Below are 13060 nucleotides of genomic sequence, written 5' to 3'. Positions count from 1 at the left end.
GCTATTTAACCAACCACTTTAAGAGGAACAATACCACTTTTTTTTTTCTTTTTACCAAATAAACTTTTAATTTTGGCTATATAATGATTTTTTTGGTGATACAAGTGACTAATCATGTCCTGTCAGATGTCTAGATAGAGATAGATAAGCCAAATTCCCACTTAAAAGGCTCTCAGTAATGAAATTTAAATTGTACGTGCACCATTTGTATAAAATTATAGTAACGTACTTGTTTATTTCAGTGCACTCATCAGTAAGCTCTGTGAAAAGAAAATTACAGAGCAATTTAAATATACACTATTTGCATAGCAACTGGTTATTTTCAAAGACTCAACCAAAGCAAAAAATACTCCTGGAAAAAAACTAACTTTCAAGGAAGAGTGGGCATGACCTGACCTTCTTACCATGTACTGCAAATTTCTTTCAGCAGAAATTTTCTTTGCAAGCTAATGACTTATTCATAAAGATGTACTAAAAAAAATAAAAATCAATCACAAAAAGCTAGAAAGGGAGGTGTAAGAAAACACCTCTCAAGTTCAAGATAACGATATGCTGCCTTGCTTTTAAAGAGGAATGAAAATGTCGTACTGACAAGTAACAACAGCTGAAGGCTTTATGTTGCCTGCAGTAATAGTGAAGAAGTAACGCGTACTCGATTCAGGTCATGGGTCTGTAGAGGTGGTGAGTGACTGGACAGACCTCTGCTTGACAGATGGTTGACAATGTAGAGCACAAGCAGTCAAAATAGAGATCATCCATCCCCTCAGGTGACTGATTGGGTTTTCCTTCCTTTGCCCCAGGCTCCTCAACTTGAATACACTCAAAAGCCATTGATAATTAGTTTTACTGGAGATACTTGCTCAGAAAAGGAGTAGATTTTATTTTAAAATATGCTCTAAATTGAGAGGGGGGTACTGAAGTGCAGCAGTTTATTTTACTTTTCTTTATATAAAAAAAAAGTGATAGAAAATACTGAATTCGAGTTGATTTTCCTAAGCACCTGTTTAAAGTGAATTCAACAAGATCCCAACTGTCCATTCATTTTTAAGCCCTGATCTCTGAAGAACACTGTAAATACTGTGCTCGCTGCTCATTTTACATATAGGGGAGGATTTACAATATAAAATTAAATATGGCTTTTTCCCCCACTCCCTTTCTGGTTTAGGAAAAGTAACCTGAATACCTCTTCAGGAAACAGAACAAGGAGTATTAAATATTCCAGCAAGTCATTCACGTTCAATTTCACAGGCTGAAGTGTGACTTAGTCCAGTGTGTATCAATTTAAAAAAGAATTTCAAGTATTAATTTCAAGATTCCAATCAGTATAGTCCAGAAAACAGACTCCTCATCCTGAGATTCGTCTTCTGTAGACTGTGAGTATTTCTGGTTCGCCTCCATCTCCTCGGGGTTGTAAGAAGCCTCGCCAAACGGATACTGTACAACGGTTCGATCATAGTACACTTTCATTTCAAACTCGCTCTCCAGGTGAGAGGGATGACCATAAATCCCTATTCCCACCGGTCGGCGGAAGTGCGCGGGTACATGGACAACATCTTGGCCGCAAGTTACGGACTGTAACTCGTATTCGTCAAAGCTGGGGTGAAGAGTCATGTCAGATACGTACAAGTCTGCATCACCTTTTAAACTCCGCATCTGAAGTACGATCTTTCCCTCGTGGTTTAGTCTCAAATAGCTGTAGTTTCCTGCTCCAATCTGACCTTGAACAACATGAAGAAGAATCCATTCTTCAGGTACATCCTCTTCCTCAAAGGCATTTACCACAAATAGGACTTGAGCTGCCACAAATATTACCAGGATTCTTCTCCAGCGTGCTGCCATGGTCTTAAGTTATATTCAGACTCTTCCTGTGTCCGGTGTGCTACCCTGTGAATACAAAACATAAGTCAGATTTTAGCATGTTCTATTCCTGGAAGGAACTGATTTTTTTTTTTTAATTTGATGATTTTTAGAAATCCCCTCTAGTCCATACAAAATTAAGTAACTTCAATTAAGTATGTTCATTAACTTTTCTTCTTTTTTAATGATAGTAAAACCTGTTGCTAAGATCCAGAGCTCTTTAGGATTAAAATGGCTTGAATTTCTCAAAGAAGTTACACAGAACTTAATCAAGCAGGTACTCTTTCATCCAGAACTGACACAGAGACTTCAGTTTCATTCTACTTGCATATATGCCAAATTTGACAGATACCCAGAAGAGATGAAACCCAATAATGATTTTAGCTTCAGTTTTAAAAAAGTTAAAAAGAATGCTTTTGCATGCTTGAAGAAGCTTAACTTTGTACCAGGTATTGAAGGCATCCTATTTGTTCTCCCATCCTCTCATCTTAACTTCAGAAGACAGTAAAGGTACAAATCTGGATGTATGCATGAAGCAGTCTGCATTCTGACTTGCATTGGGAATGGAGTTAAAAACAAGTTACCTAGTGAGATAATACATTAATTTATGATTCTGCTGTGTGGATTGTTTCTAGGACTAAACTTGGCATATTTTCACGGAAAAAAATGCATTTACTTTCCCAAAGATTTTCTTACCATACAAATGCTCAGCTCTTTACAACGCTTGCTTACAAAACAGAAGGCTGAAGATGCAGGAGCAAGGGGGAGATGGAAAGGACTGCTGCAAGATTAAGGCCCTTGTACCCTTTCCTTCCTTGTTGCATGCTCCCAGTCAAGCAGCCTGAGCATGCCTGCAGCGCTCCAGTCCTTTGCACAGTTGTACCAAGCATGTGTAGGTACAAAGCAGCAAGCTCTGAACCTTGCCAAAGGCTTCCAAAGCATACAGCTGACTGAATTTGACATGCAAATCATGGTCAAGTACAGGAGCCAGAAGTATACACACTTTCATGTTTAAGAGGAAGATTCTCATCCGCTTGTCCCTTCCATAAGGACACTACGATTATCTTAAACATGAAAGCTACCAGTAAGTTGTTTTGTACCCTGCTAGCATCAAAACAAACTGCATTACTGTCACTGAGGTGTCACTTAAACCGTAAGTTTTACAGTTAAACAGACCTAGGGGAAAAACGTACAAATATGTCTGTAGTTCCAAGTTTTCTGCCCCAGAGGCCTCTATACTGCGAGGCCGCAATTCTGCAAAGACAGCATAAAAGAAGGAAGCACAGCATTCGCAGAACCTGCCAGACTTACAAAAACCCCCTCGACAGCGACAGAAAAAATTAGTCTTCTGCCTTTTGTCTCCCTGTGTCAGGGAGCTGACTCTCTGCCACTTTTAAATCGAAACGGTGATGAAATACCCGAGCGGAGGAACAGGAAAAACTCCACATCTGAGCAGAAAATAATTAAGTTACCTAGGGACGAACGAAAGCGTTCTGGCGCTGGAACGGCACTTGGAAGGAGAGGCGATTTCAGAGACCTTGGACAGAGCCACGACGGCCTCTGCCCGCCCCCGCCAACTCCCCGCCTTCCCCGCGGGCGGGACGGCCGCCGGAGGCAACGGAGCGACTCTGCCGCCCGCTCCCACCGGCCCCAGGCCCCGCCGGCGGCACAGCAGGCGGCGCGCCGGGCGGCCCCGACGGGCACGGCTGCAGTTCCGGTGTCACCCCGCCAACTGCGGGCCGGGGCACGGCTCACCTCCGTCCTGCCACGGGGCTCCGGCAACGGCGAGGCCAAGGCGAGGCAGAGCAGCAAGTTTCGCGGACGTGCGGCAGCGCAGCGCGGCTGGAGTGCCGCGGGCAAGCCCCTCCCCAGGGCGGGCTGAGGCGGGCCCGGGCGGGCCCCGGGGCAGCGCGGCGACCGAAGGGAGGCGGGCGGGCGCGGAGACCGCTCCTGAGGAGCCGGCAGGCAGGGCAGGGCAGGACGCCGCTCCACTCCTCCTGCACACCCCGCCGATCCCGGCCCAGCAGCTGACGCCGGGCGGCTGCCAGCAGCGGCGAGGGGCAGCTGGAGGGGGAGGAGGCCTCCGAGCGCTCGCCGCCGTTGCCGCCGAGCTCTCCCTCCGCCCCGCCCCTGACCGTGCCCCTCCCCGGGGCGGGGCGGGGCGCGGGCCTCTGGCCGCGCCCCCCTGCTATCGCGAGAGCGAGCGGCGGAGGGAGAGGGGGGCCGGAGCCGTCGTCATGGCAACAGGGAACACCCCCCTCACACACACCGCCTCTCACCAGCACGGTGGTGGCTGGGTCACGCTGCCCCGCCGGGGATGCCCGCAGGGGATCCTGGCAGGGCCTCGGGCCTCGGGCCTGCGCTTACCCCGCCTAGGGGCGTCGCTGGGGAGTCCTGGGCCCGGGGGGGCCGGGCTTCCCGCCCCGCCCGCCGCGGTGGCAGCGTTTGCTGTGCTGTAGGAAGGGGACGCGCCCTGGAGGACAGGCGGATGGCTGCGGCTGTGCTCCACCCCCCGGCCCGGGGTCTGTGGCGGAGTTCGGGGGTGTGTGTGGTATATTATTAATGGCCAAAAGCGGGGAGACATCGCACTGCGTCAGCAGGCGCCTCTGCTCGGTCCGGGTGTGCCGGGAGGGCCCAAAGGCTACTGCTTGCGGTGGCCGTGCTCCCGGCTCCCGTGCGAGCAGTTGGGAGTGGGGGCGCTCATGCTCCTCCTTCAGGCCACGCCTGCGTTGGGGGGGTCCCCACGGGAAGGGCATCGGCCTGTGGCGGATCCTGCTGGCTGCTTGTGAGGGTCAGAGTGTTTGTTGCAGGCTGGGGTCTGCCGGGGTGGCTGGGTGGGAGCTTTGCCCTGGAGCAGGCCAGGCCTGGGCTAGTTCCCCTGTCCTGTCAGGGCAGTGGTCACCCTGGCCTTCAGGAGCTACCTGAACTGTGGGCGGGGAAGGGGAAAGCTTTGCTCTGTTGTCTGAGGGGATGTGTTTGGGGGTGCGGGGGGAGCATGGCTTCAGAGCACCAGACGCTTGTAAGTCCGGTAAAGTAAGATTTGCTTAGTTGTAAATTCAGAGCTAAGGGTGACACGTTTGAGGAGGATGGTGAGACATTGAGTGACTGAATATGTAGGTTTTTCTACCACACACTAAGCATTTTTCACAATGAATTTAATTTTATCTACGCTGAAATTTGATGTAGTACACTTACTGGAGGATAAGTTTCCTTTTAACACAAACAGTTTATGTGGTCTTTTAGCATAGTATTGCATAGAAACAGGACGTTGCCAGGATGTGTGTTTCGTGGGGGTGTGGTATAAATGCCTCTCTGCACACTTACATGTGGATGAGTGGCATCTCAGTAACACCCATTGGAAAGGGCAGAAAGCAGTGGTGGTCCACACCTGTCTGAACTGGTCTCCATCAGGTTGACTTTACTGGCTCAGGGCCCAGCTGCAGGAAGGGAGTTGGTGTTCTAACTCCTGTTTGATCAGTCCAAGATCTCTGATACTTCCTTGGATTTCTACTAATTCTCTAGTTGTTATGGACAGTATGTTATTGAAAGTATTGTAGCTACAAACATTGCATGATGAAAATAAACTACAGTGAAAAGAACTGGGAAAAAACGTACTAAACTGCCTAGAAACAGTTACAGACAGACACATGTTTCAGAACAAGTTCTTTACTCCTAGGGGTTGTTTGCCTGTCTGAACACCACCTTTTTTCTGTATCAGCATTTGTCTTTCTTTACTGATTTCTAAACTGTCATAACACATTCATGACTATCACTCATGAAAATTGTCATCAACGTATTACAATAAAATTTTTCTCTAGTGTTCTCAGCCATGAGTCACAGTTCAGATAATAAATACTGTCACACGCAGTGCATTGAGTTGCCTCTCTGCAGCTGGTGCTCAATAGAGTGGCTTTATCCAAATTCACAAGGACACGTGAAAGAGAATTTGACTGGTACTTTCTCTAGGCAAAACTAACACAAGGACATTGTATTGTCATCTATAATATATATTATTAGATGCTCATACAGGGAAAAAAGGTTGTAGCATTAATTACAGGCACAAGAAAGACATTCCTGTAGAAAGTATCTGTTTGAAATGCAGTTGAGGTGGATATTGAGTCCACAGATTGATGCTCATCGAAGTGGTTTAAATTGGTGCAGATCAAAAACTTGATCATAGAATCATAACTCTGGTTGAAAGGGACCTCCAGAATCCTCCTGTCCAACTTCCTGTTCAAAACAGGTCTAATTAAATCAGGTTGCTCAGGGCAATGTCCAGTTAACTCTTGGACAACTCCAAGGATAGACATCCACAACCTCTCTTCAGAAACTTGTTGTAGTATTCAACCACCCTCATTTTTTTTTTTTTTAAATAAAATCCCAACTGGGTTTTCCCAGGTTCCAGTGTGTCTTATCACTGTGCACCTCTGAGAATAGTCTATCTCCTTCTTCCCTCTATCCTCCACTTAGGGAGTTGCAGGCAATGATAAGGTCTCAGCTGTATCTTCTCCAGGCTGAAGAGGCACATGTCTCTCAGCCTCTCCCTGCCTATCACCTTCTGCAGCCCCTGACCATCTTGGGTGCCCTCTGCTGGACTTGCTCCAGGACGTCAATATCTTTCTTGTACTAACAACCCCAAAACTGGACACAGTTCTGCTGATGTGGCCTTACAAGTGCTGAATAGAGGGGAACCATCACTCCTGGGTCTTGCTGGTTGCTATTACTAATACAGCCCAGATGCAGTTGGCTGCCTGTGATGCAAGGGTGCAGTGGTGGCTCATACTGTCCAGCAGGATCTCCAGATCCTTTACTGTGGAGCTGCTTCACATCCTTCAGCCTGTCCTCTGCATGGGGGTACTCTGTGCCAGATGAGGGACTTTGCACTTACTCTTGTTGGACTCCATGAGATTCTCATCAGCTTTTTTCTACTGCCTGATGAGTCCCTCTGACTGCCAGCCCTGCCCACCACTGTTGTGACTGCTCCCCCTCAATTTGGTGTCGTCTGCAAACTTGGTGAGAGCAAGAGTTTTGTTTTTCTTTTCAGTGATGCTGCTCCACCCACTTTCATGGGTTGGTCTGTGCTGTCCTGCTGCAACATAGAACCACAGAATGGTTTGGGTTGGAAGGGGTCATCTGCACCTCTGCTCCCCCTCCCTCTTTCTGCCTCCTACTGTTATTCCTTAGTTCCTGCCAATCACCTTTCTGCACTAAACTAGGTTTCAAAGATCTAGTTCCAACCCCCCTGCCATGGGCAGGGACACCCTCTACTAGACCAGGTTGCCCAAAGCCCCATCCAGCCTGGCCTTGAACACTGCCAGGGAGGGGGCATCCACAACCTCTCTGGGCAACCTCTTCCAGTGCCTCACCACCCTCACAGGGAAGAATTTCTTCCTAATATCTAATCTAAATCTACCCTTCTTCAGCTTAAGGCCATTAATTACCCCTTGTCCTATTGTAAACAGTCCCTCTCCAGCTTTCCTGTAGGCCCCTTCAGGTACTGGAAGGCTGCAATAATGTCTCCCTGGAGCCTTCTTTTCTCCATGCTGAACAATCCCAACTCTCTCAGCCTGTCCTCATAGGAGAGGTGCTCCAGCCCTCTGATCAGCTTTGTGGCCCTCCTCCGGACTCGCTCCAACAGATCCATGTCTGTCTTGTACTGGGGCCCCCAGAGCTGGACTCCAGGTGGGGTCTCATGAGAGCAGAGTTGAGAGGGAGAATCACCTCCCTCGACTTGCTGGCCGCGCTGCTTTCTATGCAGCCCAAGGTACGTTTGTGGAGAGCGAACGCCCCTTGGCGATGCCACCGTGTTCTGGAGAAAGAGAAAACAGCCCCAAGCGGCTATTGCCGATCGCCCGTAGAGGGCGCGGGGGAGCCGTTAGGCTCGCGCTCAGCCGTTGCCCGGAACGCTCGCCGCTGCGGGCGGGAGGGCGGCCGCGCGCGGCCTTGAGGGAGACGGCCGCCCCGGGCCCGCCGCACTCGGCCGGCGCTGGAGGATTGTCCTTCTCGGCAACCCGTCGGCGGCGTCGCTGCCCTGGTTACGGGCCGGCCCTTGGGCGGCGGAGCCGGACTGTGAGGCCGGGTAGGGCAGGGTCTGCGTTGTTTCGTCCCGGGGGCGCGGAGCCGGGCGGGCCCCTGTGCCTCCCCGCATAAGGGTGCCCCCGCGGCGGGCTGTGTGGCCCTGGGATCCCGGCGCTGTCAGGCGGTAAGGACGCAGCCGGTGAGACGAAGCCGGCCCCCTGTGGTGCTCAGCTGCGGGGCTTTTTTCAGCCGTAGGATGGAAAGTGATGGGGACCGTTGTTCTTCTGGAGGAAGCTGCAATCCTGACGTTGTCCGCGAAAAACACTTGTTTAAATCCAAACTATCAGAGTCCCTTGTTCAGCTGGCGTGTAGTCACCATCACTGTGCTTTCCCTGTGAATCAAAATGAGTTATGCATCTGGAATACAGTGACTGCTCAGGTAAAAAGAGAATATATCTCTTCGTAGGCTGCTATTTCAGAAGATGACTTGAAAGGAAGATATAAACTATTTGAGGGTAGTGTAGGAATGTTTCACTTTAATGCTGGGAAGATACTAGCATTTATTATGAGCTTTGTTATTGTGATGAGAATAATATAAACTGTTGTGGTGGGTTGACCTTGGCTGACAGCTAAACCACCTCCCAGTCTCCTTCCCAGCAGGGTGGGGGAGAGAATCAAATGAGCAACAGTGAGGAGAAATCACAGGTCGAGATATATAGTTTAATGAATGAAGGACCGAGGAGAAAAGAAGTGATGCAAAGGCAATCACTCACCACCTCCTACAAGCAGACCAATCCCCATACAGGCTCTGAGCAACGGCAACCTTAGAAGACAATCCCCTCAACCCCCCAATACCTTCTTCATCCAATACCCCCCTTTTAGTGCTGAGCAGATCATATAGTAGGGAATATCCCTTTGCCTGTTCGGGTCAGCTGTTCTGGCTGTGTCCCCTCCCAGTCTCTTGGGCACACCCAACCTATTTGCTGCAGGGGAGGGAGGTGGCAGGACAGAGTAGGAAAGAGAGAAAACCTTGATGCTGTGCAAGCAGCGTTTGGCAACAGCCAAAACATTGGTGTGTTATCAACACTGTTTTTGTCACAAAATCCAAAGCACTGCACCATGCAAGCTGTTATGAAGAAAGTTAACGCCATCCCAGCGAAACCCAGTACAGCTACACTGTAGTTATGTGATTTTGAAACAATAAAGAAAAAATAGTTATTGTTTTGTTAATTGCATGTACATTATCCACTTGTAATTTTGTATTGTTTATAAACTTAGTTTGAAGTGACTCATTTAACCCCTCTTTATCTATATTTGTCAGCCATTATGTTTGTCAGGACATCATTACTCAATTTCTGCACTGTCATTTGGAAGTAAAACCAATCCACTTCTGGTCTGCTCTGCTTCTCATGAATGTGTGATAGTATGGAATCTTGATGAATGCATACAGAAGATGCAAGAAGGTAGAGTATTATTTGTATTATTTGTATAATATATACATATTATTTACATATATATAAAAAGAAGTGATGCAAAGGCAATCACTCACCACCTCCTACAAGCAGCCCAATGCCCACCCAGTGTCTGAACAATGGCCACCTTAGAAGACAACCCCCCAGCACCCCCTTTTCTTCCACTGCTACTTCGATAAAAAGATTGTTATATCCGAGTAGCATGCATTAGCCACTCAGATTCAGCAGCCCTAACTGTCATAAATAGTGCTTTATTTCTCTGTTGCTCTTCGGCAATGCCAAGCTGAATCAGGCCAGTAGCCCAGTCAGTCTGGTCATCATACCTTCTCAGAAGACCGCACGTTAAGCACCGCCGCGCTCCCGAGCGCCCACCGGACCGCACGCCCAGGCGGGTGCGGGCCCCGCGGCGGGTGCCGTGCTGGGCCGAGGGTGCCAGCGGCGGGCGAGTGGCGGCGGCGGCGGCCCCGCCGGGGCGGCCGCGGGAGCTGGCCAAGGTGCTGTGCGGGAATAGCCGAGCGCTCGCAACCGCAAGGGAAACGCAGAGAAGCACTGCAAAGGCAGTTAAGTTCTACCGCTGTGGAATAAAACGGACAGGAAAATTTTGAATCATGGCAGCACCGCATAACTAAACATGCAATCCCTAAATAACTACGTGCTACCTTTTCTGGAATATCTGTAGAACTAGTGTTTTATATCCTGCTTTGTCTGGTCCTGCCTCTCCTTCCGTGTCTGTCTGGAACACTGTTGTCATGTGTGTGGAGGAGCAATGTAAGTATCTGATTTGGGAGGAAAGTCCATGAGTGAAGGAAAGTTATGATGACACATAGAAATACAAAGAGCAGAAGTTCTCGTATCCTGACCACCCTCTTGGGTTGGAGCCTCAACCAATGGATTTAGATTCTAGGGAGCAGTGCTAACTCCTCTTCAAGCCTAAATCAATCAGAAAGTAGAGGAGTAACAAAAGAGAAAGAAAGAAAGACCCCCAGAGTCATGACTCACTGGAGTCCAAATGACACTGTCCAAAATATATTGTTATGGCATGGTAAAAGAGAGATATTACAGTCCCGCTTTGGTGTCAGTATTGAGAGTCACATGGCATTGCCTAACACTATTAAAAGTTTTCCTTTTGTTGCCTGTAGTTAGAGATTTGCCTATGATTTAATATGTGGGAGTTGTCTCTTGTATTCTACTCCATGCTGAATTTGCAAATCTACATATTATGAAAATTATTGTTGTAAAGAAAAGTGAACAATTTAAGTGCTTCAAGTGTAATTATTACATTTTAATCCATGTAAGAGTGACATAGAGAATCAAAGAATGCTTCAGGGAGTGGGCATAAAATGGGACTGTGAACTTGGAGGAAACAAAAACAGAAGTTAGGGATAGACAGTTAGTAGCAGACAGATAAAGAGTATGTGTTGTTTTAATACAAACACATTTGATAGCCAGATTTTATGCTGCTGGATTTTTTTCTTTCTCTTTTTCTCTCTATCTGCAGGGTCTTTAGCAGATGCTTTCTCTCCCCAAAGTGTGCTCTGCACAGTCTTGGCATGTTTTCTCTGACCATATTCTTATCAACTGTATCAAGGTTCAACTGTATCAACTGTATCAAGGAGTTCTTTGCGCGATCCATCTCTCCATCCTGGTAGATTTTGACATGTTAATCAATTGTAGAAACACTCCACAGCATCTAGGATGAAATCTAGAAAAGGACACCTATAGTCATTGTGCCTGTATCCTAGTTAATTTGTTGTCTGTGAAATCTTAAAATTCAATGACATGTCCAAAACCTCCTCACATCGTTAAAAGTAGCATCATAAAATAGGGATCTGCAGAAACCAGCCTGCTTGAGCCAGTGAGATGACCAGAATGAAATTGTGAAGAAAGGGATGAAACATGGGCCTGTTCTCAAAGCTAGTCTTATCGTCCGACTCTGTAATGATATTTAGTGGTGTACACCTCTTTCAGCCTTTTTCCACAGAAGAATTAAAGCCAAGAGAATGAAAGTCCCCCTTGCTTCATGGCTGAGCAGTTTGGATATTCTCCTGGAAGAAGTATTTTTCAGCCCTCTGTTTTTCTGGGCTTCAGTCAGGAATTCTTACCTCCAAAATAAACCTGGCACTACTGGGTTCCTTGGGCACATCACCCTACTCCAAAAATCCTGTCCCTGACAGTCTTCGATGGAAGCATGATTTGATGGGCACACTTATTATTAGTATCTCAAAGAGTACCGGATCGTGTCTAGGCAGCAAGGCAGATGGAGGAGTCCTGCTGCTGCATAGTTCTGTGCTTTGCTTTCCAGTAGCCTGGTATAATTAAACTATGAGTTGTTCTGTACATCTTCCTGACAGAAACTGGGATAGCTCTGTGATTAGATAACTGCTATGCAAAGTTTCTAAGAATCTCACTGCACCAGAGTTTTATATTTCATTGACTCTCATTAACAATAAAATTGCTGCAGGGCTAACACCTCAAGGAATTGTGATAGGAACTCTTTTGGGAATCGTGCTTCATGTAAGATTTAGTCCAGATGATCAACAAGTGGCAGTATGTGCTGGAAATAAGATCTACATGTTAAGTGCAAAGGTGAGACGCCATTCTTTGTAGCCATGTGTTGATATTTCTTTAACTTACTCACTTTCAAATAAAATCATGATACGGAAATGTCAGTATAATTAAGCAAAAGCATTCATTTTTCTCATATAGATGAAAATGAGTATGAACTAATGGTTGAGAAAATGAGTATGAACTAATGCTTGATAATGCATCATATACCAGATAGAAGACTAGATTAAAAAAGTTGAAATGAAACAATATCTCAATAACTTAGAAGAAGAAAACATTCTGAGGATATCTGAAAAATTACTCCTATATCATTCATTCTGAAGAAGGAGATGTAATGTGTAGTGGTTTTGCCAGCAGGATACAGGGCTGCAGGTTCAATGAGAAAAAAATATTCAATTAATATTTTGAATCAAAATCTGAAAATTTGTAGCAACAGTTATTAATTTTTATTATTTTTAAACTAATTGTCATTTTTAGTTTGAAATCTAATCTGGTTTAATTTTGACTTGACTAATCACAGAATGAAGCTATATTAGCTGAATTGGATGGCCACCTGGCTCCAGTGACTGCTGCTGAGTTTTGTACATGGGAGAAAAGTATGCTTATATCAGTGTCAGAAGACAGAACCTTTAAGGCAAGGAAATTGTAGAGCTGCACTTTGTAAAAATATAATATAGTGAATATATGAAGTAGTCTTTTTCCCCCTTTAAATATTTTCTGAAGATTAAGCAAAAAACATCTTAGACTTTCTAGAGATCAGGACATTGTTCTTAGAGATGTTTGGGAAGTTATTGCAAAAATTACTTGCACTTTTTTAAAAGAACAATGCAGGTTTTGTATACTCAAACCTTTCTATAGTGAAGTGTTAACTATGGTGATTATTATAATCTGGCAAATGGAAATAAAATACTTTGATCAATTGTACTGTAACTGAAATGTTTCTGGTATGCTGAATTGAATGAAAGCATTTCACTTTGAGTCAGCTGACATTGATTCAAATTTTCCCTTTTGGGAATATTGGTTTGGGTTATTGCATGTAATGGCTGGGCTATTGCTTACTGGTAGGATTTTTTGCCAGGCAACATTTTGTATAATGACAGCATGGATTGCTGCTGCTGTACATGTTGACAATTGAAGACAACTTAGAT

General features: G+C 46.3%; 2 protein-coding genes across 4 annotated transcripts in view; one reads left to right on the top strand and one right to left on the bottom strand.

Annotated features, from left to right (window-relative positions):
* Nucleotides 1–98: 98 nt before the first annotated feature.
* Nucleotides 99–3979, bottom strand: C3H6orf120 (chromosome 3 C6orf120 homolog). Of its 3 annotated transcripts, XM_054819491.1 has the most exons (3): nt 3330–3605; nt 2304–2441; nt 99–1884 (listed from the first exon to the last, which is right to left on the bottom strand). In XM_054819491.1, exon 3 carries the CDS (start codon nt 1837–1839, stop codon nt 1282–1284), a length of 558 nt encoding a protein of 185 aa, XP_054675466.1. In that variant the 5' UTR covers nt 1840–1884; nt 2304–2441; nt 3330–3605; the 3' UTR covers nt 99–1281. The 3 variants fall into 3 exon arrangements, with proteins under 3 accessions (XP_054675466.1, XP_054675463.1, XP_054675465.1); XM_054819488.1 differs by lacking the exons at nt 2304–2441; nt 3330–3605 and adding an exon at nt 3613–3979; XM_054819490.1 differs by lacking the exon at nt 2304–2441.
* A 3415-nt stretch (nt 3980–7394) lies between these two features.
* Nucleotides 7395–13060, top strand: part of WDR27 (WD repeat domain 27) — a 127127-nt gene continuing 121461 nt past the window's right edge. The window contains exons 1-4 of the mRNA XM_054819477.1: nt 7395–8314; nt 9197–9338; nt 11809–11933; nt 12433–12546. Coding sequence (XP_054675452.1) covers nt 8132–8314; nt 9197–9338; nt 11809–11933; nt 12433–12546 — 564 coding nt within the window. The 5' untranslated portion in view covers nt 7395–8131. The remainder of the gene's footprint in view (nt 8315–9196; nt 9339–11808; nt 11934–12432; nt 12547–13060) is intronic.

The sequence above is a fragment of the Grus americana genome, chromosome 3 (assembly GCF_028858705.1).
Source record: "Grus americana isolate bGruAme1 chromosome 3, bGruAme1.mat, whole genome shotgun sequence".
Lineage (NCBI taxonomy): Eukaryota > Metazoa > Chordata > Aves > Gruiformes > Gruidae > Grus > Grus americana.
The sequence above is the reverse complement of the archived record's forward strand: the minus strand, read 5'-3'. Positions and strand labels throughout refer to the sequence as shown.